General features: G+C 42.0%; 1 protein-coding gene across 2 annotated transcripts in view; it reads left to right on the forward strand.

The window, feature by feature from the left end:
• The window catches only part of LOC113406148 (glycine receptor subunit alpha-2), a 162,624-nt gene that overhangs the window by 107,960 nt on the left and 27,288 nt on the right, over positions 1-27,376 (forward strand). For both annotated transcript variants that reach the window (XM_026649104.1, XM_026649107.1), the window contains exon 8: positions 14,834-14,983. In XM_026649104.1, coding sequence (XP_026504889.1) covers positions 14,834-14,983 — 150 coding nt within the window. The remainder of the gene's footprint in view (positions 1-14,833; positions 14,984-27,376) is intronic.

The following is a 27,376-nucleotide window of genomic DNA, read 5'->3' on the forward strand; positions in this document are numbered from 1 at the left end:
TTTATCTGCCGGGTAGTTCCAGACATCTAATAATAAAGTTGCAGCCTGATTAAAACCATATCAAGTGTCTCCTGTCCTTTTGGTATAGCTGGACAACGACATGCGAAGTCTTTCCAGGCTTTTCCATGTCACTGTCAAATATGTATTGCATTAAAAGTAAAATCTAAACTCTGCTAAAGATTGAGAGACATGCCCCACTGCAATGTGTAGAGTCCATATGGTTAAAAATCAGTGTTCACAAACTATTTATAATGCTACTTAGCCATCCACTTGGGACCTTCTGAAAATAACTGTATAGAACATTCTGATCAAATATGATACAAGTCTATCCCGTCAGAAAATCCATACAAAACCAAGGCTTTGTTTCTATGCATTAGCCTTGAATTAGGTTGCATCTAAAATTCTGTGTTTTCCATTCTGCACAATTAAAGTTCATTCCACAAAATACATTTACCTAGTTATTTCTAGCTTGTGCGTTTTCTTCAGTGTCTAGAAATGGCCTAATGAGCCAGTATATTCACAAACATAATGGAAACAAGTTCAAGTGTTTTCAGACTAAGAATGATATATAGAACTAAGGTGGGGGACTGCAAACGATAGGTTGTGATCTGCTGAGATGTCATGAGGCCTTGTAAAGTAGGAAATAAAGGAGGTGGCGATTTATCAACCATCAGCACTAGCAGCAGACTGGGTCTCTCTCTCTACGGTGCCTCCTGCTGTCTTTAGGACAACAGGAGCTGTTGCAAAGACGGAGACATCATGCTGCAGCTAGTCTAGCCAACTGAGAAAAAAAAAGGGAGCCAAAGATAGTCCCCTAGGTTGAAGAGGTTGAATATCTCCAGCTGTTGCCCATTGCACGCTGGGGAATGAGAAGATTTTGCCTCTGCCTTCCTCATCAGATTTTTGATGAACACATCATGAAAGGAGAGGAGCTCTTACACTAAAGTGAAGGGGGCTCATATAGTAGCTAGATAGGCTACATGGATGTAGGTGTGGTCAGTCATTAAACCTGCAAGAGACCAGAAGAAGATACGAAGGGGAGCACTGGGCAGAGAAGAAAGAGTAATGTTCTCTTCTTCTGCTAAGCTACCGTCTCTTCCTCAGTTCAGCCTCCAGCTGGAGAGGACGAAAGCACCTGTTGAGAGGAGTTGGGGCTGTGGAGTGGGTGGGAGGAGGGAGAAACCCTTTGGGCTGAGGTGGGAAAAAGAATAGAGATGTGAGGGAGCAAATTTACTTACAGATCTTCAGATCAAATGTACTCATGAATGACTTGAGTGGGCTTTTGAAAAAAGTAATGTTTTCATGAGGAATGGGAACATGATTCTTTCAACACTATCATCTCTCCTTTCACTCGGGGCCACATCTTGGGGGATCACCTCTGATTCTTCCATCTCCCGTGTCTACACTTTCATCCATGTTCCAATCCTGCTGCTTTTCCTTTTATAACATTTCTAACCTTTTTTTCCCTCTCCCCCCACATTAAAACACACAAAGAAGCACAAAGCACACAACAAAATTCCTCCCACTGACACCCTAACATAGAATCTGAACTCAGACCTTAGACTTTGCCCATATAACATCAGACAGCAGCCCAATGCACATGTTTACAACAAACGAATGTTAATGATCAGGGTGGTATTATGGTTTTAGTGAATTACAGGAATTTGGTGTGTGCAGTGTTTGTTTTTATATGCTGAAGGACAAGAGAGTTGCAGGTGGAGCTCCATGTCTGTGCAACTGGTTGCCACATGTGAGTGTTAAGGTATTATGTTAAAAAAGCTTCCTTTACATGGATATTTCCTTGCTGTCAAGTGATTGTGTCAGCAGGTCCTGCACTTAAGCATCCTGAACTATAATCAAAGGTTTGGTTGTTGGAACAACATTCGGTTCAAGGGGCTTTTTAGGAAGGGAAAGTGTTGTGAACCTGACAAATATGTTTACAAAATAAAAATTAAAGTGAAAATGAGACCTTATGCAAAATATATCTTCTGCAGCAGTGAGGAAAGAAGCACTTAAGTGTTACTGTAGCCTGTGCTTTAAAAAATGGAAAGTCCTTTCGAATATCTCTTTACTGCTTGACTGGTCTCATGTCATAGCATAGAGAAAAGTACCATAAACAATCAAAAAGCACTGAACATATTTATGTTGAGGGTTCCTTTCCCTCTTGTAATCTGGGATTGTTTACCTCACAAATACTAATTTTCTCCCAAATCCCATTTGGAATGAGTTCATGATGCAGTGATCTTACCATGAAAGTTACCCTGCGTTTCAGCAGCTCCCCAGAATTCCTAAAAGTTGTGCTCAGCAAATTGTAGCTGGATGGTGAGGATAGCCCTGTGTTTAAAGCACTAGTCTGATAAGCAAGAAAGCTGGTTTTCTATTCCCAGCTGTGTTGCTGACTTTCCATGTGGACCTGGGCCAGTTGTTTAGTAATAATTTCTACCTTGATTTTCCCATCTGTAAGATGGGGCTAATAGTACTTTCTCGTCATGCAGGGATAATATGAGGCATAATTAATGTTTGTAAATTACTGTAAGACCCTTGGTAGGAAGAGCTATAGAAATTCTGAGCATTGTTATTTAAATCAGTGGTTTTCAAACTTGGGCCTCCGCTTGTTCAGGGAAAGCCCCTGGCGGGCCAGGCCGGTTTGTTTACCTGTCGCATTCGCAGGTTCGGCCAATCGTGGCTCCCATTGGCCGTGGTTCGCCGCTCCAGGCCAATGGGGGCTATGGGAAGGACGGCCAGCACATCCCTCGTCCTGCGCCACTTCCCGCAGCCCCCATTGGCCTGGAGCGGCGAACCGCGGCCAGTCGGAGCTGCGATCGGCCGAACCTGCAGACGCGGCAGGTAAACAAACCAGCCCGGCCCACCAGGGGCATTCCCTGAACAAGTGGCGGCCCAAGTTTGAGAACCGCTGATTTAAATAACCACTAAGTATAGTCTACTCCCTCCCAATGTGATGTTCTTTCATGCAGGAGTTTTTATTTCTCTGGATCTTCTTCTGGCTTGGTGGCCTGATTTTTAATTTGTTTGTTTTTCATCACAAGCGTTGTGGACTCATAATGGCAGGTGAGTAAATGTCAGCTTATGTGAGAAGCATTTACGAGAGTTCACCAACAAGGCAAACACTTCACTGCAGCGCTAATAAAGAATGATAGTGGAAGTGTTACTGAAATTCCTGACATCTATTAATAACTTATCAGCCATAAAGATATCTTTTAAATATAGCTTTGAAGTTTTTCTCTTCTAGCCATGTGTCACTCCTCTCTTCAATCTGCTAGCAGGGCCATTATTTTTAAACAACAATTTTTCAGACATACTTATCCTTAATATATACATTATAATAAATATATTCTTACCAGGGTGGTATGTTCTACAATTCTGCATAGAGATACAAGACTCTTCTTTTGGTCCATACAGGAATTAGAACACTGCATGTTGCTGCTAACTCTGATGATTTATTACGGAAGATGTGGCTTATAAATTTCAGCTGGCTACCAGAGAGGTGGGTGTGAACCTTTTCTCTGGTCAGAAGGAACTAGAGGCAGAAAGAGATTGGTGCTGCAGGAACCCATAGGGCCAACTGGTGTTGCCGAGAAAACTCAGGGAGAGGTCCTGCTGTTGTTGTTTGATTTACCAATAAAACCAGTGTCCCGAAAGTAGGGTGGGCATGACACCTGCTCACAATTAACATTTGTCATCTTCTGTACCAAAATTAGCGTGTCCTGTGAATAGAATTTTCTAGTAAACAAATGTGAGTGTTTTAAAATGTCAGGAAAGAATTGTGATTTCAAAACCCAAGGTACATGATTTAAAACCCTGTGCAGTGTGTTTTCTGAGCTTCTTTAAAGTGTTGAGAGTTAAAGAAAGAGATAAAGTGACTCATTACGTTGCTGGTAAAACTTCAGGCCTTCACTGATCCCTGAGGAGGCAAAAGGGAGGCAGCTTGTGCCCAATTCCAGGGCAACCAAAGCCATTTTCTTACCTGGCACAGATTAGGTCGGCCCTGACATTCTTCTGAGTTACACTTTGACTGCAATAGCCCCTATGAGCCATTGCAGAATTACCTGGACATAAGAATGCCTTGGCCCATCCCCCTTATGCACGCGACATACCTCCCCCACACACACACACACACCAGTCCATGCCAGCTCTGACTTGTCCCTGGGCCTACTGTGGGGAGCGAGGCACAAAACTGACTCTGTGACATCCTTGGAGGAACTCTTGCACCAACGATATTTGGTTACCCTTTATACTGGCACTGCAGGGCAATGGTGAATCATATTGGTGAGCAAAATGTCTTTCTTCTTCTTTAGAATCATAGAATCATAGAATATCAGGGTTGGAAGGGACCTCAGGAGGTCATCTAGTCCAACCCCCTGTTCAAAGTAGGACCAATCCCCAACTAAATCATCCCAGCCAGGGCTTTGTCAAGCCTGACCTTAAAAACCTCTAAGGAAGGAGATTCCACCACCTCCCTAGGTAACCCATTCCAGTGCTTCACCACCCTCCTTGTGAAAAAGTTTTTCCAAATATCCAACCTAAACCTCCCCCACTGCAACTTGAGACCATCACTCCTTGTTCTGTCATCTGCTACCACTGAGAACAGTCTAGATCCATCCTCTTTGGGACCCCCTTTCAGGTAGTTGAAAGCAGCTATCAAATCCCTCCTCATTCTTCTCTTCTGCAAACTAAATAACCCTAGTTCCCTCAGCCTCTCCTCATAAGTCATGTGCTCCAAACCCCTAATCATTTTTGTTGCCCTCTGCTGGACTCTTTCCAATTTTTCCACATCCTTTTTGTAGTGTAGGGCCCAAAACTGGACACAGTACTCCAGATGAGGCCTCACCAATGTCGAATAGAGGGGAATGATCACGTCCCTCGATCTGCTGGCAATGCCCCTACTTATACAGCCCAAAATGCCGTTAGCCTTCTTGGCAACAAGGGCACACTGTCGACTCATATCCAGCTTCTCGTCCACTGTAACCCCTAGGTCCTTTTCTGCAGAATTGCTACCTAGCCATTCGGTCCCTAGTCTGTAGCAGTGCATAGGATTCTTCCATCCTAAGTGCAGGACTCTGCACTTGTCCTTGTTCAACCTCATCAGATTTCTTTTGGCCCAATCCTCTAATTTGTCTAGGTCCCTCTGTATCCTATCCCTACCCTCCAGTGTATCTACCACTCCTCCCAGTTTAGTGTCATCTTAGTAAAACAGTAGCCCAGGGAGTGTAGAAAGGAGAAGCAATGGAAACACCTACTAACTCCATATGTAGTACATGAGTAGCTGGGGATCTACCACAGGACATCATGACTTTGTGCTCTGTGAGATGGTATGTACTCTCAGCAAGTGGCCAACCTGCATTGACAACCCGATATGTTAGATGTAACAGCACAGGTCTACCACTTTACAAGTAGAGGTAAGGGAACCTGGAGGGGTTTTGTGTGTACTGGAGAGTTCAGTGAGCCTGACCCTGAATGCTATCTTTTCCCTGACAGTGGAATATACTCTTCACCAAACAGGGGAGGGCAGAGAGTGGGTGGCTTCTCTCAAGCCTTATTTGCTCTGAGAGTTTGTGCTGCACTATAATGAAGTTGTACGGCAAACATCAAGTAAGCTTAAGCTTTCCTTGTTTGGGTTCAGCAGACTTGAACATGTCTTGATCATGTGTGGTCAGATTCCCATGCAAACCATTTCCCCCAGCCCTGGTTACAATGCTGTGGTCCTACAGTTCCTAAGACAACTCTTCATTCAGGGAACTGCAAAATCCTGCTCATAAGCTTACAGCTGTAGTTTTGATGCATCTGAAGAAGTGGGTTTCTTACCCATTAAAAGCTTATGCCCAAATAAATTTGTTAGTCTTTAAGATGCCACCGGACTCCTCGTTGTTTTTATAGCTGTACTTTTGGATTGCCTCCATCTGTGGAGAGGAGCCCCTGCAGACACTTTTACAGCTTGGCGATATTCAGATACAGGCTTTTCCAATCCAGAGGGAAGAAGCTCGTTAAGCTGGAACTTTGGCTGCAGGAAATACAGAATATTATCACACACCTGGTATGTTTAGCAGCAGCCAGTGGGTTAGGAACAAAGGATCAAATCTTGAAGCACGGGCCTCTCTGTTTAATCATGCATTTCTGTCATGCGGGGGGAACGGGAGGGGAGCTACCTAGAACCCAGCCAAGGGATCCTTATGCCACAAAAAAGTGACTTATTTATTACTCTGGAATGTGGAAGGGAGAAAATAGATGTATCCCCTACAAATGAATGCATAGTTAATGGGCCTCTGCACAACAGACACCAAACATCCTTCATGGAGGAGGAGTCTGCGCACGCCTCTCATCAGCCTCAGCAATTGTCATGGTCAGGCCACCTATGCTAGATACCTGGCCCTGCAACATCGGTTGCCGCTGAGGATTCCTTCCCTGAGCCTGGCTTTGAGGTAGCCCAGTTTCAAGCAGACAAAGCCCTTGGTAATAGAGTACAAATGAGAACGTAGAGTTCAGATGAAAATATTATAGTGCAGATCAGAAAGTAGAGGTGAGAATGGAGTTTTACCCAAAGTTTGCCACTTGCAGACAAAGCCCTATCACTTGGCTCTGCTTCCAAACATCCAAATCCCTGCCAATCTGAACCGTAATTCAACAGGCTACTTTATATCCCTAACAGCACGGGAGACCACTGCATTCTGATCTGCTGTGTTAGTATCAGTGTTTCAGAAAGTGATTCTTGTCAATCAGCATCATCAGAGAAAATGAATATAAAGTGTGGTGCTATCTATTCTGTTCTACCCTGGCTGCAAGTGCATAGTGGTCATTAGCACTTCTGGGAGTTACGCATGCGCACTGAGGGGGCAAATATACTCCCAGTCAATTGGTTTTCTGCTTCTTCATTCCAAAGGCTGAATTTATTCTCTTTAGGTTTGTAAATACAGCTGGATCATAATTAACTTTAATTAAAAAACAGAAAAGAAACAAGTTTCTGGGTCAGACATCTCAGACCATCCAGGACAATTAGAACTTGATTACAAATACTGATCTGAAATTGAAAAATGAATTGATTGAGTCATTCAACCCAGCATAATGTGAACAGGAAAAATATCATGTCGGTTGGTTGTTCATGGTCTCAGACCTGCTTTGGGTTGTTTGGGCCTGGTTTGATCTCAGAGGCATGCAACCCAGGATGCAGACCGTTGGCCAGTTAGTTCAATTGTGTGGTAATGCAAGCCACTCATAATATCCAGTTTGTCAGTCTTTTTTTCCAAATATACGAAGAGGATAATTTGATAGGATGCACATTCAGATACTTTTTGTCACATGATCTTATCTAAAAACTACCCACAAAGAACACACTTGCCTGGCTTACATGCTTTGATCTGATGAAGGTAGCAATTCTGAATATAATGCCAAAAGTATCAGACAGGCTTACATCTAAGAATGATGATGCTTAACCCTTCCAAGACCATAAGCGTGTGCTCAAGTAACAGATTAGGAAAACAGTATGTGTGGACAAGAGTGAGCATAATGTAATGGGGCATCTGATTTCCCCATGCTCAATTGTTTAATCTGATGTTGTTGTTAGTGTTGGTAGGGCAATTGTCACTAACCAAAGGACTTGTTTAACTTATCTATTACTAACACGGAGAGACTGACAGTCACAAAAATAAGCAAATGCCTTTTATCTCCAAATTATGCCTTGGAGGAAGTCTACAACTTAGGGAAGAGGAGGAGCAGAATGAGAGGGAAGAAATACGTGAGTCTTTTGTCTAATCACAAACAGAAGAGATCAAGAGTTAAAAAGCGTATTGCCCTAGGCATACTTTTTCTAATTTTAGGTTCTTGTTGTTTGGTTCAGTGAACTGGATCACTTTTAATGGTTCGTTTAGTTGTGACTACCATAGAAACTACAGTATGGTAAATGTGGGTTAGAATGTACTGTAGTTATCTGAACAATAGCACTATTTTTGTGCTATCGAGTAGAAAAAACAATAAATACATGTACACATACACACACCTGGTATCAGTCACAACAACTATATTGTCAGTTGTCAATTGTGTGGTTATTATTTGGCTTACATGGAAGAATGGGGTTCATTGATTCTGACTTCTCATTATTTGAAAACAGCCATGCACGAGGTCATTCTATTCAAAGGTCAAAGAATACTAAGATCTGGAGCAATTCTGTCCAACCAGGTAGCAAATATGACAGCATCCTAGCTGGCAGCAGCTGAGTTGAATGAAGATTATTACTCACCTCAGATGAACCAATCAGCTAGAATAAGTAAATGCCACATATTCTGCTTGGTTCTTCAGAGGAAAATAAAGAATTTTCTGGACTTCAGTTAATATCCATTTTGAACAAATTAAACTTCAGAAATTAGTGACCACAGCAAAGAGATTTACTGATGTTTCTGATGCCGCCATTCAGAATGTATATAACAATGCATGTACTGATTTCTTGTTTCAGTGAATCTTAAAAATGTTTAAGTATATTATCTCTCAAGATAAATACTGGCCTTGATCTTGGTCAAATTGTACCTCTCAAGTTAGTATATTTTTGCAGTGGAAGTTAGTGTCAGCATGTTGCTCTGTGTATGATTTTTAACAATTGTGTTTTTGTTTCAAAATCCTATTAGCGGTCTTTGTTTCCTGAAGCATACCATGGTGTTGTATCTTCTATTTCATCTTTCAGAGTTGTTTTCATCAGTGGTCATTCTACCCGTGTCCATATCTATCTAGGAACTTAAAATTTAGGGCCCACATTTTCATATGTGAGTACCTAAATAAGTGTTGACTTTATTGAGAGTGAGGGTGTTTGGCACTTCTGAAAATCAGTTTAAGTTCTTACGTTTAGGCAGTTCTTGAGTGTTGTAGCTATCTCTGCTGGGCACATCACACTGATTTACAAGAATTTTAAAGTTAAAAATTGCAACTATCATGCTCCAGGAGTAGCATGCCCAGGAGGACTCTGGTAGCACAGCTGCAGTGGAGCTGCACTGCTGGAGAGAGAGGGATCTTCTGAGGCTAGAGTTGGTGTGGAGGTACAGGATCTACACCAGGGATGGCCCTGTCCTTCCATCCTCCTCCTGCAGGATCAGCCAGGTTTGGGGGTAGGCCCCAGCACGCCCAATGGAACAGAACTCTGCAAGTGATCTCCATGGAGATTTCCTCACAGAGTTCCATCCCATGAGCTTTAATATTGGAGGGGGTGGTCTAGGCTAAAGCATTTACTAAGGCAAATCTAGTATATACTTGATGCCAAAGTTCAGTACTGGCATAAGTAGGTACCGCTTTATTGTCTTCAGTTATGCTTCATTTTATGCTGGCTATCACCCAGAGAATCTGGCTTTTGAAATTAGAGGGTACAAATGATAATAATCTGGAAAGTATTGCAAAGACAGAGACTAGCACAATATATCAGGGAGGTTAGGAACATGGACTTGAATTAACAAAATAAGATTCAGATTGGGAAAATGCAAGTTAATACATTAGGCCCAAAATAAGTACAGTTACTATGTGGGAGACACTTGGAAAATAGTAAGCCAAAAATGATCTGAAGTGAGAATGGGCAGCAAAACAGATATTAGCTTGGGTGGCAAGCTGGTCCCTCCTTGAGTTCCCTCCTGTGGCAGGCCATGGCACAACAGTTGTACCTATCTCTGTCCCCATGGTTCAGCCTTAAAAGAAATATAATCTCTCTGTGTCCAATTTAAAAGCCCGCTTCCAGGTATAATTTATTCCTGTGCATGTACAATCATTCACAGAACCCTCATGATAAAACCAGTCTTCCAAACCCCCAAACTACAACTGGTACAATCACAGCCATTTTCCATGCCCTCTCCCAGGACATAATTTCCAGCTCACCCTCCCATGAGTCCATCTCCAGTCTGTTCCCAGACACTTTCTGCCTTTGTTCCAGGGCTACACTCTCCAGGACATCCAACTGAGAGCTCCCAGATTTTCTTCTTTCCTGCAACTCTTGGCTGGTACGTAGCCCCAAGTCAGGAATCCCATGACTAAGACATCCACTCACTCAGCCAGGCATCCGTACCTGTGAATCCTGTCCCTGCCCAGAGAACATCCCCCCGGATCAACTCTTGATCTGGGCTCAATTTCATGCAGCCCTCCATTCAGGCCTGCTTCCTGCCTGTGAGTCCTACCCTTCCAGCATCAACCCTCCTGAGTTGGGCTCAGCTTCTCCTACCCAGGTTGGTTCTTCCCCTTGTTTCTCAGGGTCTCTTCACAAGCACTCTTGTAACTCAGCAGGGCTTCCCCAGCCTGGCCATTCCCAGGGCCGCCCAGAGGGGGGGGCAAGTGGGGCAATTTGCCCCGGGCCCCACAGGGGCCCCACGAGCCCTGGCTGAGAATCCCTTTCCTCACCCAGCGACGCTCCGAGTCTGCGGCGGTGGCGGCAGCGGCATTTCAGCGGCAGGGGGGCCCTTCAGTCGCTCTGGGTCTTCGGCGGCATTTCGGCGGCAGGGGGCCCTTCAGCACTGCCGAAGACGTGGAGCGACTGAAGGGCCCCCCGCCGCCAAAATGCCGCCGCCGCAGACTCGGAGCGCCGCCCAGTGAGTACAAGATCCCTCGCTTTGCCCCAGACCCCCTGAATCCTCTGTGCGGCCCTGGCCATTCCTCCAAATCAACCTTTTGTTCTTCCTAACAGCTCTCCTCTCAGCTCTCCTCTCTGCTCCTGTTTCTCCCCTGGGTCTCTCCTTTCCTCTTCAGGCAGCTCTCACCTGCCCTTCTCTGTCTATCTCACTCGGTCTATTGTGAGGCAACTCTTTCTTGTCTGTCTCCTTGCTCTCCCTTTATAAGGTCCTGTTGCCTTCTTTTAACCCCAACTGGGAGGCAGTTTATAAATCACAGGTAAACTGAACCCTGCTTCCTCTTAAAGGGGTCAGTCACCCTATGACAGCTTGCAAACACAGCTGACTGAAATTTTTCATTCATAAAGCTTTTCTGTGAGGAAAATATGGTTTCATTGAAACCAAAGAATTAAGCAAATTGTCAGTTCCAGTGGAAATTGTTGATTTTTTTTTGTGGAAAGAAATGTGGAAATGTAAATTTTCATTTCAAATTGATGTTTTGAAACAAAACAACAATTTTTGTTTTGTTGTCACACAAAATGTCATTTAGGTTTTTAAAACTTAAAAAGAAATGACATAAAATGTTACCATTTTGTACTAAAATGTTAATTGACTTAACTATTTTTGTTTAGTTTTGATCAAAAGTGACACCTTTCCAATTTGAAACTTTTTAGAATTTTTCATTCCATGACATTTTCCAATTTGGACCAGAAACTAATTTCAAAGTGTCAAAATTTCCCACTGGATGAAAATTCAGTTTTCTAAAAATCTTGGCATGCAATGTGAGATGCTGCAAAAACAAGACCTAACATGATTTTGTACTTCATATCACAAATCCGAGAGTATGTTTTTGATACGATTCTATCTAACAATGCAGGTATTTATATGGTTCTCATCACTACATCATCTAAGCATTTACTATCATTAATGCAGTTACACTCACATCTCACCTGGGAGAAAGGGAAGTATCTTTAATCCCCAGTTTACCACCTACTGAACTGAGTCAGGGAGACTAAATGATTTGCCCAAAGTCACACAGGAAATCTGTCCTGAGCCAGAAATTGAACTTTCATCTGGATTGATCTATGAATGACAAGTCAGTGAATGATAGAACAATGCCTTAACCACAAGATCCAAGACCATTCTTTCTCCCACATTCAACCAAGAAGAATGCTGCATTCAGTTTATGGCACTTGAATAGATTTAGCAAGATATAAGATGGAGGAAATTCAGTGAATTAAAATTAAAATGATTAAGAGGTTGGGGGATTAATTTGAGGAAACATTTTTAAAGGGCCAAATTCTGTGCTGACTTACAACTTAGGGAACTACAACGAAGTCAGTGGGTTTGCAGAAGTATGAGTCAGAGCAGAAATTAGTATAGTTTGGCCAAATATCAACTAAGAGAAGATAAGAAAGGTGTAAATGCTAAAAAGGAAGAGGAATTGCTCTGTCACATTTATTATGTTCAGCCTTATCATGCCTGGTTCTTGGTGCAGACAGACCTCATTCTGAAAAACTTTCCTCATTAACTCATCCTAAAACATTTACAGCGCATCTGAATAATTTATATAATTTATGGTGTGATTGGTAGGGAGCCATTAACTCTCTAAAAAAGCCACTAGAGGGGAAGCTCTGCAACATAAGGTACATGGCAATTGAGTGAGTTAAAGAAAGAAAAATACAAGAAATGCTTAATGGACTTTCTGAATGTGATAAAACTGAACAAGGCGACGGTTCCAAACATCAAATTCTAAAAATACTCTAGAGTAGGGTGAGCCAATGTGCTAAGACTTTTTAAAGGTTTTCTGGAGGTCACTCTTCAAAAAAACCAAACCTTTTCAATTACACTAGAGAGAGAGAAAATATTTCCTCAGAATTTGTAGTATTTCCTATATAAGGAATTACAGGAAATGCTGAAAATGCTAAGGTAAATTGAACTAGATATCAAGGGCAAAAGTGGAAAGTTTTCAAAGGTAACCTCTGTGTTTTTTGTGTCCAGGAATTACCTTGGGGCATTAGCTCGCTGTAGACGGATAATGGCACAAGTAGGGAAAAATCTCACCACATATGCAGACTGTGGCAAATAAACAGCTGGGATTGTGGGTATGGAAATCAAGGAGGCTGGAGAAATAGTGCTGTTTGGTGAGGAATAGGGCAGAATTGAAGGAAGAGAAAATAGACTTGTAGTGGAGGAAGCCCATAGGACCTCTTATGTTACTTTTTTTTTTTTTTTTTCACCACAATGTGACTGCCGTTAGTTAGTTTGTATGGGTCTGGAGAAGAAGTGAGTCCTTTAGAAGGATTTGAACAAGCAGAGGGAAAGGGCCTGACTGAGAGATTGTTCCATATATTGGGGAACTTGGAAAAAGGCACAAAGATTGATTTCAAAGCATTACATGGGGTTTTTAGCTACATCAGTCACTTTACTAGGATTACATATGTAAAATGATGCATAGTGCTTTGGAAATGAAGGGATTGATGTTACCCTATTATAGGACTTTTGCTTTTTTTAAATGTAGCATTACATTGTGATTGCTTTCTTTTCCTCATTGAGCACTGTGTAATGCAGAGGCATGGGAGTCAGAGAATTATATATCAGAGGGGTAGCCGTGTTAGTCTGTCTCCACAAAAACAATGAGGAGTCCGGTGGCATCTTAAAGACCAACAGATTTATTTGGGCATAAGCTTTCGTGGGTAAAAAACACACTGAAAGCTTATGCCCAAATAAATCTGTTAGTCTTTAAGGTGTCACTGGACTCCTCGTTGTTTTTATAGAATCATAGAAGATTAGGGTTGGAAGAGACCTCAGGAGGTCATCTAGTCCAACCCCCTGTTCAAAGCAGGACTGACCCCAACTAAATCATCCCAGCCAGATGAGTCAATAGAGGGTAACACAAGTTAGGCAGCTATCAAGTATGCTGCTGTTGCCACTCGTGTGATTCCAGCTGAGCAAGATGGAGTTAAAATAATCCAGCTAGCTCAGCAACTGTGTGGATGCAATTTACAGCAGCACTACATAAGTGGCAGGAAGGCTAACTCAGGAGTTCCTTTATTATGTTGCCCTCAGTGCCTTATGCACATGAGCATAGGATTTGCTCAGTCAGAAATGCTGATCCTTGGGGCTTCATGTCCCACAATGCCATGTCTCTGGCAGCACATTCCAGGTGTTTGTGTATTCCTAATATGATTACTAAGGTATTTTTACATGAAAACAAGCTGCACCTTTAAAGATGGTAACAAACAATCGAAATGCCAATTACAGCTACGTTTTTGAAGAAATTATAGTGGCTTGATTATTAATATATGTCAACCTGTGGCCCATGTTTTCCAGATTGCCTGGAACATGGAGGGGTTTACACTATGCTTTGCAGAATGCCTAAATACTGCTGCTGAACATTCCTACAAGGGTGTGGCCTGCAACTTCAAATACACATACTTTGCATCTAATTTAAATGCCTGGTTTCCTAACTTTATACCAGGCTACTAACCCCACCATATCTCACCCTACTGACATATCTAGTTTGGCCACACTGCGAGTGGTGAGCTTGACTAGACTCATACGCTCTGGGCAGCAGGTGAGCCTCCAGTGAATGCTAAGTAGCAATGCTCAGAATCTCTGAAATTCTCTGCATGCTGCCCAGTGTCATGCAGGACAAAGCCCTATATCCTTTCTACAAGTCTTTAAATACACAATTTAATTCCTCTGCACATAGGGCCTTCTAAGCCCTCCATGCATAGGGCCATCCTTAGCACACTGATATTAATGGAAATGCTCTGATAGACCACTATGGGTTTTCATAAGGCTGAAGCTATTCATATGCAAAAACAAATGAAATGGGCAGGCTCTGTTAGAAGTGTGAAAAGGTGACCAATAGCAAAGAAACAAAGTAGCTTTGATAATATGTGCAAAGGGGCCCACTGTAGAGAATTGGCCAATGTGTCTACTAAAAGTACTGAAGAGTTAGACAGATATGATGTGTCCTTACCTGTTCTGTCATCCAGACAGCTGTGAGTACTTATTGAGTGCAGATGTTCACTTTGCAGTATATTGTTCAGCCACTAGATGTGTCAGTGTGCTTTATAGTGTTCTAGACATAGTGTGGAGACAAAGCTGGAACTCATGCTATGTTGAAGTCTGTTTGTTTGTGTTTGTAGTTGTAGATGTTTTCTGTAATAATAATCTCCTATTTAAGAAGAACTGTGATTCCATATGTGAGTCTTATCAGGCATTCTGTTTCTATTCTCTTTTAGGTCTCCTATGTAAAAGCTATTGACATTTGGATGGCTGTGTGCCTTCTCTTTGTGTTTGCTGCATTACTGGAATATGCAGCAGTCAACTTTGTTTCAAGGCAGCACAAGGAGTTTCTGAGGCTTAGAAGAAGACAAAAGAGACAAAACAAGGTACTGCTACTTTAAACTCACATTCTAAAGCTTACTTTCCAGTGACTGATTACTCCTTGAAAAAAGGAGTTGAAAACTTGCAACAGGTTCCATCCGCAGTTCATTACCCTTATAAATAGGTGTCCGTGGATTGGTCATTGATCCTATGCGTCTCATTCTCCAACCAGACTTCCTGAGGCAATTGTGACTTCATGTGTTAAATACCAGATATATTAGGCTGTAGATATTTTTAATCTTCAATTTTTACACTACCATGGATGCAACTTCATTGGTAGCCAGGAAACTGGGAGTGCTACTATAAACAGGGCATCATTTTTTGTTTTGTTTTGTTCTGTTTTGTTTTGTTTTACCTCTGTGCCTTCTAGACCTGCTGAGGCCAGAACCTTCCTGAGACTTGTCTAATGCTCCCACTGTACTGCTACTAGCATTGAAATGGAAGGTTTTTTGGTTTCTTTTTAAATCTAGTATAGGAAAAATCACCATTCTGCTTCATTTGTACTGGTTGGAATTGGAATGATTCCATTGTGTTCAGTGGAGTTATGTGTGAAACTGGTAAGAGAGAGATCAGGACCAGGGATTGATCTTTCTTGTCCAGATTCTACTACTTTGCAATTTGTTGACCTATACAGACCTGAAATTGCTTAAAAACACAAACAAACAAAAAACAATCCAAAGGATCAAGTCATCCCATACCATTAACCTGAAACTTAGATCAGAAACTTGTTTTATCCTGAATACCAATCTGTGAGCATTTCCTATTTATTCAGGAAACAGAAATATCTTTCCTGAAGTTTTATTGTAATATAAGAGACAGAAATACTTGGAAATAGGCATTACATTCAATTCTAGGACAGCAGAGCTCATTCCCACAATTATAAGAACTTTGCATTATACAACTTCTTTATATCTAAAGCTGTCTCCAGTGCAGCTGGAAGCATGCTTCCTGGCATGGGTAGACAAACACACACTAGCTCTGCTTGAGCTTGTGTGCTAAAAATAGCAGGGTAGCTGCCTGAGTGCAAGTCTACCCTGGCTGACCAGCCTGAGCCGCCGTCCTAGCTACACTGCTATATTTAGTGCTCTAGCTTTAGCACACTCCCAGCTGCATTTTAGACGTACCCTTAGTCATCACAGTAGGAACATTCAAGTTTAACCCTGTGTTTGAGTTTATAGTAGGTTGTATAAATGTATCAGGCAGGAAAGGGGCTGACAACAATGGAACAGAAACATTTGTGTTTGGAGAGTTTTGTTTAACAAATGAGCTGTAGTTAAAGTGTTACTGTGTTACTTACGGGGTGGTCTTGGAAGGAATCCAGTCTTGTCCTCGGATCTAGTGCTATTGTCAGGTGAATAGAGATTCCCATTAAGATTCAATTACCCCGTAGGTATGTGTAAGATACAATTCCAAATCTGCAGGCATGTGTGCCAGAATTGCTACCACTGGAGGCCTTTATTTCCAAGAGTAATGTGGTGGCAGCAGAAGCTGTTTTATTTGTATTGTAATTCCAGTTTGAGAAATACTGACTTCTCTGGAGGGGAATGAGTTGTTAACAGGCTAACATTAGCAAGTGACAGTACTATAACTACACAGGTCTAAAAGTGTGTGTATTGATCAGCAATAGCAATAGTTATACAGTAGTTGTGCTTTTCTTCTTTCTTCACACAATACACAGCCAACCTGTGGAACTCTTTGCCAGAGGATGTTGTGAAGGCCAAGACTATAACAGGGTTCAAAAAAGAATGAGATATGTTCATGGAGGATAGGTCCATCAATGGCTATTAGGCCAGGATGGGCAGGGATGGTGTCCCTAGCCTCTGTTTGCCAGAAGCTGGGAATGGGCAACAGGGGATAGATCACTTGATGATTACCTGTTCTGTTCATTCCCTTTGAAGCACCTGGCATTGGCCACTGTCGGAAGACAGGATACTGGGCTAGATGGACCTTTGGTCTGACCCAGTATGGCCAGTCTTATGTTTTTATGGTCTAGGATCACTTGCTGTGAAGACCTGTCTTTACTCTTTGCTAATTTGATTCTTGTAAATAAATCAAATGTGAAAGATACAGGAAACTTTTTTTTTGTAATAAAAGAAGGTCAAATGAGACAAGGGCAGTTATCCATTTGGGTTGGTTTTGCTTGACTTTCCTAGGAACCCTGATGCTAGTGTTTCACAATGAGGAATAAAGTTTCTAAGACATCTTTTTTATTTTTTTATTTCCACTGTTATTTGTTTGTTTGACTTTCACAATGTATTTCCTTTTGAACTGAGCCATGTGGTTTTGCATGATGGTCTTCTCTCACTGGGCCATTCTTCTTTTGTTTCTGTTTGTGGTTTCTTTCTTTCTTTCTTTCTTTCTTTCTTTCTTTCTTTCTTTCACTATTGTGCTATTTCCATTCTCACTACTGCTATCTGTTCTGACAATCTGGGGACAGGCACAGACTCTGACTGTTGGGAATGAAAGCGTCCAGTTGGTGCGGCGCATGAATGGCTTGCGAAGTAAAGAGTCGTCAACGTATAGAAAAGTGAATCAGATTTACAATTCAAACTCAAGGGTAAAACCATAGAGAGAAAGAGGGACCAAGAGAGACACTTGGTGTGAAAACAGTGTCATAAACCAGCAGCACAGCTTGTTTTCATAGCATCACATGTAACCTCTTGTGTTCTCTTTACTAAATGCCTAGTGAAATATATAGTACTATCCCCAGCATGAAAAGCTGGTTCATGCTATACATTTTCACCTCTCATGCCCCATCTTTATACCCCCCCACTACATTCATGGTACTGTCATCACAAATTTTCTCAGGAAAAGTGCATTTTCATTGTGTAGCTTGGTTCCCCTGTAAATGTACTTACTGTATAGTGAGTGGAGACAGGAGAGTAGACAGTGCCTGGAGACAGAAAAAGCCTCTTTTATCTCATCTTTCAAATGAATGTATTCCAACAAAACTAGGTTCGTGTAGTGAAATGCACTTTGACATGACATTCATTCCTAAACCTGAAACCCTACAGTGTTCCTTCTCAGCATGCTCTGACTCTTGTTTATGGGGGTGTGAACACCTATGAATTAAAAAGAAACTGGTTTACTGATTTTTTTTCTTCTTCTTCTTCCTTTGTGAGGAGCAGTTGGTCTGAAACCTTTTATATTTACAGTATACACCACCCAGAGCGAGTGTTATTTTAGCAGTTTTGCAGTAATGTACTGGCAGCTGATAGACCCAGATTATGGGTGAGAAGTGGGGGTAATAAATTCAGCGCTGGAGGGAGAAATAATTTTAGGGATATTGCTCATTATACAGTGCTGGTGGCTGACCTATAAAACTCTGGGTGGTGCAGATAAAATGGAACCAGAATCGAAACCTCCCTGGAGTTGGTTTCCCAAAACAAAAACAGCTCATCTCTGCTCTAAAACTGGCTATTGTTTTATGCTTCTGACTTTGACTCAGTAAAAAAGTGATTTCAAGGGATTTTGCTGCATTATAAAAGAAGCATCAGCTTTCATGATCAAAGCAGAACCATACAGCTCCTGGTGTGAGCCCTTTCTTCCATTTTCCCTGTATAATTCAATAAGCTGATTGTTGTCAGGTGGAGCCACTAGCCAGGCTGGATTCCATATGCAACCCAGAAGATTGAACAGTGGCATTGCAATGTGAACAGTGTTTTTGCCCTAGGTGTGACCATATTTATACATACACAGAAGTGACAATAACAAAAGAATTGTCAGGTTCTCTTTACAAGGTAAAATTAATTGGTTTATACCACAAACATAATGTGCATTTCTGGAAACCACACTCATTATAGCAAAACTAGTTGTAATAGGTGCTCTGCTGTGCAGTTCTTATAAACCTTTCGGAGACACCTAGATGAGGCCAGCATAGGGCCTGATTTCCCTTTTTCCTAAGGAAAATCCACAGAGATCTCTCTACTGAATTTCCATGATGGCATTGCCCCTACTGCACATAAGGCCAGGATCATTCACATAGAGGCTGTGTACCTCTGCTGTATTTTTGGCACCATTTTTTGGCAGGTTGGGCTCCAATGGAGTTGCATTATCAAGGTTTCTGTAGCCATGAACTGGGTCCAGAGAACAACCAACATAGAAAGTGGTCTGCTCTTGGGGAATCTTCACTGGGACAGTGGGAGGTGATACATATTCCCCAGGGTCATACACCAGGCCTGCCACTTCCTCCCCCCAGCACCAGTTCACCAGGTAAAGATCTCCAGCAAGTTCCTGTAGAGATGCTGCCAAAGAGGCAGCTGATCACCCATCTGTACAGTGTAGATGATTGCCAAGCAGAGTGAAACATAGATCTTGAACATAAGAACGGCCATACTGGGGCAAACCAAAGGTTGATCTAGCCCAGTATCCTATCTTCCAACTGTGGCCAACGCCAGGTGCCCCAGAGGGAATGAACAGAACAGGTAATCATCAAGTGATCCATCCCCCGTTGCCCATTCCCAACTTCTGGCAAACAGAAGCTAGGGACACCATCCCCTGCCCATCCTGGCTAATAGCCATTGATGGACCTATCCTCCATGAATTTATCTAGTTCTTTTTTGAACTCTGTTATAGTCTTGGCCTTCACAACATCCTCTGGCAAAGAGTTCCACAGGTTGACTGTGTGTTGTGTGAAGAAATACTTCCATTTGTGTTTTTTAAACCTGCTGCCTATTAATTTCATTTGGTCACCCCTAGTTCTTGTGTTATGAGAAGGAGTAAATAACACTTCCTTATTTACTTTCTCCACACCAGGCATGATTTTATAGACCTCAATCATATCCTCCCTTAGTCGTCTCTTTTCCAAGCAGAAAAGTCCCAGTCTTATTAATCTCTCCTCATACAGAAGCCGTTCCATACCCCTAATAATTTTTGTTGCCCTTTTCTGAACCTTTTCCAATTCCAATATATCTTTTTTGAGATGGGGTGACAACACCTGCACGCAGTATTCAAGATGTGGGCGTACCATGGATTTATATAGCGGCAATATGATATTTTCTGTCTTCTTATCTATCCCTTTCTTAATGATTCCCAACAGTCTGTTCACTTTTTTGACTGCCGCTGCACATTGAGTGGATGTTTTCAGAGAACTATCCACAATGACTCCAAGATCTCTTTCTTGAGTGGTAACAGCTAATTCAGACCCCATCATTTTATATGTATAGTTGGGATTACGTTTTCCAATGTGCACTACTTTGCATTTATCAACATTGAATGTCATCTGCCATTTTGTTGCCCAGTCACCTAGTTTTTAGAGATCCTTTTGTAGTTCTTCGCAGTCTGCTTGGGACTTAACTATCTTGAGTAGTTTTGTATCATCTGCAAATTTTGCCATCTTACTGTTTACCCTTTTTTCAGATCATTTATGAATATCCTGGTCCCAGTACAGACCCCTGAGGGACACCATTATTTACCCCTCTCTACTCTGAAAACTGACCATTTATTCCTACCCTTTGTTTTGTATTTTTGAACCCGTTACCAATCCATGAGAGGACCTTCCCTCTTATCACATGACAGCTTACTTTGCTTAAGAGCCTTTGGTGAGGGACCTTGTCCAAGGCTTTCTGAAAATCTAAGTACACTATATCCACTGGATGCCCCTTGTCCACATGCTTGTTGACCCCCTCAAAGTATTCTAGTAGATTGGTGACGCATGATTTCCCTTTAAAAAAAACTTGTTGACTCTTCCCCCAACAAATTATATTCATCTATGTGTCTGACAATTCTGTTCTTCACTATAGTTTCAACAAGTTTGCCCAGTACTGAAGTCAGGCTTACCGGCTTGTAATTGCCGGGATCACCTCTGGAGCCCTTTTTAAAAATTGGCGTCACATTAGCTATCCTCCAGGCACTTGGTACAGAAGCTGATTTAAATGATAGATTACAAACCACAGTTAGTAGTTCTGCAATTTCACATTTGAGTTCCTTCAGAACTCTTGGGTGAAGACCATCTGGTCCTGGTCACTTATTACAGTTTAGTTTATCAATTTGTTCCAAAACCTCCTTTAATGACACCTCAATCTGGGACAGTTCATCAGATTTGTCACCTAAAAAGAATGGCTCAGGTTTGGGACTCTCCCTCACATCCTCAGCCATGAAGACTGATGCAAAGAATTCAGTTAGTTTCTCCGCAATGGCCTTATCATCTTTGAGTGCTCCTTTAGCATCTCAATTGTCCAATGGTTCCACTGGTTGTTTAGCAGGTTTCCTGCTTCTGATGTACTTAAAAAATTGCTACTACTTTTTAGTCTTTGGCTAGCTGTTCTTCAAATTCTTTTTTGGCCTTCCTAATTATATTTTTTTACACTTCTTGGGACCTTGAGAAGGCTCATAAACATGTAGCTGCTTTGCTGGGTCATCATTCACTGCACTGATAGGCTTGGACACAGTTTACAGTGAAGTGCACATGCTGCAGTCAGAAGACAGTTTCTAAATAACACACCTGCAGAGGAAGGCTTACAAGGCCTCTTTCATTGAACTAACGGAGATCTCCTTTAATTGCCACTAGCTCTTGTTCCTCTCTGTGAGGCAATTGCCAGAGCACACCATGAATACATACACAAAACCAGTCTGTTACAAACATATATACCATCAGCATAGGTTTACATGTGGTACATGAACAACAGAGTAACCAACTAGGTTCCTACACATCCTTAGTGGGGAGGTCTCTTAACTTTCATGGGGGTTTAATGCTTCACGCAGACATCCAGCTTTAAACAGAATGCACAGACATCTTGCTAACTCTCAGAGTCTTCACTAGAGCCTCTCTTTATGGTTTCATAGCACTTCCTGCTTCCTCCCCTCTTGGCAGGGCTAGAGGAGAAAAACAGATTGTGCTCTACAAGAGTAAAACCATGAGATGCGGCCTAAGGGGAAGAAAACTGCAACAGTTCCACTCATTGAGTTTGCTCTGAGGTCTTCTGTTTGTGGTGTAGGGATTGTCTGTCCATGGAAGAAACAGCAAGCATGACCTGCACGCTAGAGATCCCCCAAGATCCACATATATCTGCATAGTTTCAAAGGGACCTGCTGGAGAGCCTGGACTTTCACGCGCAGGCTCTGCATATCCACTTTACCTGTAGAACCCCTGAGACGTCTTACAACAGCTGCCTCCAGGTTCTCTATGAGTAGGTCACCAGGAACCTTCCTATAGACTTTGATGATTGGTTCTATGTGTATTTCTCACCCTAAGAGAAATAGGAGAATTGTAATTCTTCTGTGGAGAAGTGGCCCGTGGAAAAGATACTATAGTCAGAGGTGGAGTTCCAGTGGAGAGCCAGGAAATATGAGCTTATTTAGCTTATGAGATGAGAGTTGGACCCAATCAGTACTTGGCTAAGTGATCTCCAAGGAAAACCTAGGTTGCTGCAGGAAGCAATATTGATAATCCAGTAAGTAGCTTTCCTCTCTCTGATTCAGTAGCGAACCAATGCCTCACCATTGCAATGGAGAGCATTGAGTTATTGGAGGGAGGTGTCAACTTTCATACATAATAAAACCTGAGCTGCTCCTGACCGTGTGTGATCATTAAAGATCCCATTGTATTTTCCCAAGAATCAGGAGATTTCCCAGTATCTAAATTGCATTCTGTGTGATCACATTCTCTCTTTGCAGTTTCAGGTGGCTATAGTAGTCGCTTCCTGTCCTAAACAGTTGTGTAGTTTTCCGTGCAGTGTTAAAAACCTGCAGATTTTATTCCATGAGTGACTATATTTAAGTGACAGGTGAAGTTCTTCAGCTATATTAAATATATTATTTAATTATACATTAAAGTTAATTACATTTGTAAAGTAAATTTTGGAGACCATTTGCAGTGATATATATTGTAAATGTACTATAATTTTATTACATTAATGTATTACTTTGCAAAACTCCCAGATTGCTTGTCTGTGGAAGACTTGGGTTTTTTTTAGTATTATTTGTGATAATTACATGTAAGGTTTGCTTATATTTCCAAACAGTGTGATTCTAAGGAAGCATAAGAATTTAGTTTACATCAGGTTTAATTTCCCCATTATAAAAGGAATACCACTTACATATATAAAAAGGAAACAAGGTGAAGGTAATAGGAATAAGTGGATATTTGCACTTTTGGATCTTACAATAGTGTTTTGTTCTCCTCTGTGTGTAAGTACATTGCAAAGAATTTGATAATTATTCCCCTAGCATTAATTTATATATTGTGGCCGCCAACTTGGCTAAAACCAGGGATTGAACTGGTGATTGGCAGCACTAAATGCACGGCTTTTCACAGCTTGAACTAAAGAGCTCAGCTCTGCAGTGGGAAGCTATAATGGACTTACATCCCCTGTGGATCGGGCCCAGAGGGATGTCTCTAGCCCCCACTAACCAGTGGGTTACATATAAATTGGCATGAGTGGGCACGGTTGGCATGTTCTACTCAGATTAGAGAATTAGGCCTGAGATTAAATTGTTACAGCAGAAAAAGGCAATCTTACTAAACCAGGACTGAGATCTTTGGTAGAGCAGAATAAAGGGTATGTTTTGCGGGTGGGGCGGTCAGTTGATAGACAGGCGGCTGCAGTGCTCAAACACAATCAGTGTGACTAATTGTCAAGATAAAATATTTACTATCTATAACCTGAGAGAAAGTAAACACAGATTAAGGTTGTTTATAAAGAAGTGTCTTTACTTGCATTGACATCTCTCTATCAGACCGCCGAATAATTCATTTCCTAAGGTTTCTTAGCCTTGTGTGTAGTAATAGTCAGCTCCTGAAGCCTGACTTTGCCTTTAAAACATTCAGTACTACTGTCCCCAATGGACATTTTTATACTCTAACATCCTTGTGTACAGCACTTTGTGGCCTAACATGCACAGTTTGCATTATGTAACATGCTGCATCATGTGAATAATGGAAGTGCTTGAGGAAAACCCTTTTTGCTGTGCTATTTTTGGCACTCACATAGCAAGCTCAGGCACGTGAGTTTCATTGTGAAAAACAAGAGTCCAAATCTGAATGACTTTCTCTCTCTTTAACCTCTTGTTTACTTAATGGATTAAAGAGAAAATAGGTTGTGTTGTAGATAAACACCCTAGAGATATTCTGGTCATTTTTCTTTCTGGAAAGCAATTACATTAGCACTCTACTGTAACTACACAGGAAGGCTAGCAGAAGATAAATACACCAAAATTGGTGTTTAGCTCTGAATTACAGTGAGACTTATACTACTGCATAGAGCCAGGTGAATAGTGGGGACAATCTATTGACAAAAATATTAGCTTAAACCAACTTGTGATTTCATCTGCCTATGCATGCCCTTTTTTGTGTGAATGGGGTATTTATGTGGGAATGAACATATTCACACTAGAAGGGTTTGCCCAGCTACTCTGTATTTCTTGTTTGTGTGTGTTAGTCAGGGAGGGTCTCAAGAGATGAAGGAGAATAGGAGACTGAGAAAGCCAGTGATTTTGAAGCAAGGAGGGCTCTGAGCCTAGCGAGTGAGTTTTGGTGGCTCCCACAACAGGAGAGGATGAAAAGGATAGCATGGGCTGGATCCCACAAGAGTTCCAGCCCCTACAAGTCTTCTGGGATGGGCTTGAGGTCTTTTGGGATTTGGCATGACATTTAGAGCCATGATAGGAGCCTTGTTCTCAGGGCCACTTACTGTTTGTTGGTTTCTAGCAGCCAAAGAGGACCAGAGCATGTAGATCACATGGATCATAGGAAGTAGTCTGGCAACGACGAAACCCTGCTTGATTATGCAGGACACATGGGTGTCTGGCTGCAGGGCTGCGACTAAGATCTATTGGGACAGCAGAACAGGCTAACAGACCCACTGCAGCCACTTGATGCAGGGAAATGTGTTGCTTATCCTGGACCAGGATGCAACTGAGTAGGTCAGGAAGGAGAGAGAAAAGAACAAAAGGCCAGGAAGGAAACCATGTCCAAAGTGACATGGGATAGGGCAACTCATGGAGATGATGCAGTCCATTTCAGATGAGCTCGTTGCCCAGGTGCAATATGAGACTCATGATCCTTGCTGCAGGGTCGACAGATTCTGATCACTAGCACGGGAGGACACAGAGGTGCCAAACCAGATGCTGGTGGCCCTATAGAATCTCGATTCCTAGAAGCAGTATCCATGGCCAAGGGATCACTAGCATCGTGCACCTTTTTGGCTCACACAATGGCATTTGAAGAGTTTCAGACATTCTGGGGGGCTGTGGGTCTACCCAGGGCCTGGCTTATATCAGAAATCCATATCTGACAGTTCATGGTCTTGCTACATAGGCAGGGGCTGTCGCCGCTGACAATAATAGCTAACCAGTTAGCTGAGGTGTCCTTTTATTGCAGGTCTGTGAGTCATCTAGACCACTGTCAGGGATTCATGGCCTATAGAATGCTGGAGGGTTGGGCCCAGGCTGCTGAAACATGAAGCAATGTCTACAAGCCAGTGACTTGTAGATCCTTAAGTAATTAGTTGAGGTTCTTCCTCAGATCTGCCTTTCAGGAGGTGAGGCTGAACTCTTCAAGGCAGCCTTTCTGTTGGCTTTCTTTGGGGCCTTTCAGGTCAGTGAGCTGGTCCCTTCAGCCAAGGGAGTCTCTTCAGGGCGGACTCTTGAACTTCACAACAAGCAGTCAGAGGCTGACTGTCTACAGCAGAGGTTCTTAAATGTATTTGCTCGCACCCCCCTTCTTTGTTTCTGTAGTATTTTAAGTAGGGTGACCATATTTCCCAAAGAGAACATGGGACACCCCCAGCCATGTGCAGAACAACCCCTAGTTCAATATGTTCATAAAAACCATTCTTTAGCTATTCTGAATATTGAACAAATTTGTAATAATCTCGAATGGCTCACATACAATTCCCAAACACAAGGGGAAAAGGGCAAAATCCAACAAATAATTTGCCTATAATGACTAGTTGAACCAATTCTATTACTGTACATATGAATGCACAGTCAATTTGATTCATTAATACTTGTGACAGATTAGTGTATGTCCATATGTATCTAGATCAAACTACAAACTCCATGTTCTTTTGTGAGTGACCTTTTGATTGTAAGAAAGTATTTTGCCTTTTGCCTCCTTGTGTTGAAAGCTCCATTGAGCTGTCAGAAGAAATTCTTGTGCCTCGCAGTAGGCTAGCAATGCAGAGCAATCAAGGGCTGTGAATAGAGCTGGGCAGGAAAGTTTTCCTGGCCCATTAAAATTTTTGAGATTTCAAAAAAGTTTCCTTTACCAAACTAGAATGAAAAGTTGAGATGGGAGGAGGGGGGGAGGGGGAGAAGCCAACCAAAAATCCCCTAACAAATTCAGTTTGGGGCTATTGAAACATTTTGTTCTGACAATCTGGAAATTTTTCATTTTGGCCATTTTCTATTTAATTTTTCTTTTATGATACGTAGCTTACATATTAAAAAGAAAAGTAATTTCAAACCAGAAAACTATATTTTTTTCATTTTGAAAATGTTGAAACAAAATGACTGAAATAGATTGAGCGGTGTATATACTGTGGAAGACAATATGAAAGGCATAATGAAAAATGTCCCACCTATGGGCAATGGTGCAAGGGATGTGGGCAACAGATCACTTTATGTCCCAAGGCCACAGCTACTCCAGGAACTAAAAAGCAGCAGTAAAGCAGTGATTGAGAATGTAGAGACTTCCAATGAAGAGGAGGATGTCTGCAGTGTGACTAGCAGATCCAAAGACTCTCAGTACACATGCATTGCAGAAGAAGGCTGCCAGCCATCTGAAACCGTGCTATTAGACCAATGAACAATTTGATTCCAGATGGATTGTGAAGCCAGTTGCAATATAATCTCAGCAACACTGATAAGCAGCAACATTACACTGGAGAAATGTAACCAAGTGCTGGTGATGTACAGTAAAACTATTCTAATGCCCATTCTGAGGCCAATGAGAAAATGTAGGCTGGTGATAAGAAACCCATGAAACAAGAGATGTTAGTTGACACACAGGAATACCACTCACTGTTGGACACCAAGGGTAGTGCAAGCCATGGATTTGATTGCTGGACAACACCAGAATATCCTCAGTGTGAGAGAGGAGAGAAAACAGTCACAGTGGGCCCTGCCCAGCATTCTAAAGGAATACGAGTTCATACTGCAAGGAGATGGACATTTAGAGGGAAAGCTAAAGTTAGACTGTGCAGCCCATGAGACTACCAAAATGCAGAGTTCCCTTAGCCACTGAAGAAGCAATTGGCAAGCTTCAAAGAAGAGGCATTATTACACCCACTGAAACTAGCACAGAGTGGACGAGTAGCCTACTAGTGGTGAGAGAACCTTCAAGTAAACTGAGGATCTTGCACTGACCAAAACCAACTGAACCATGCATTGAAAAGAAGTCACTACCCATTACCAATTATATCCAGGGCAAAAGTGTTCATTGTGAAGAATGGATTCTG

Source organism: Terrapene carolina, unplaced genomic scaffold (assembly GCF_002925995.2).
Source record: "Terrapene carolina triunguis isolate 2854851 unplaced genomic scaffold, T_m_triunguis-2.0 Scaffold23, whole genome shotgun sequence".
Classification (NCBI taxonomy): Eukaryota; Metazoa; Chordata; order Testudines; family Emydidae; genus Terrapene; species Terrapene triunguis.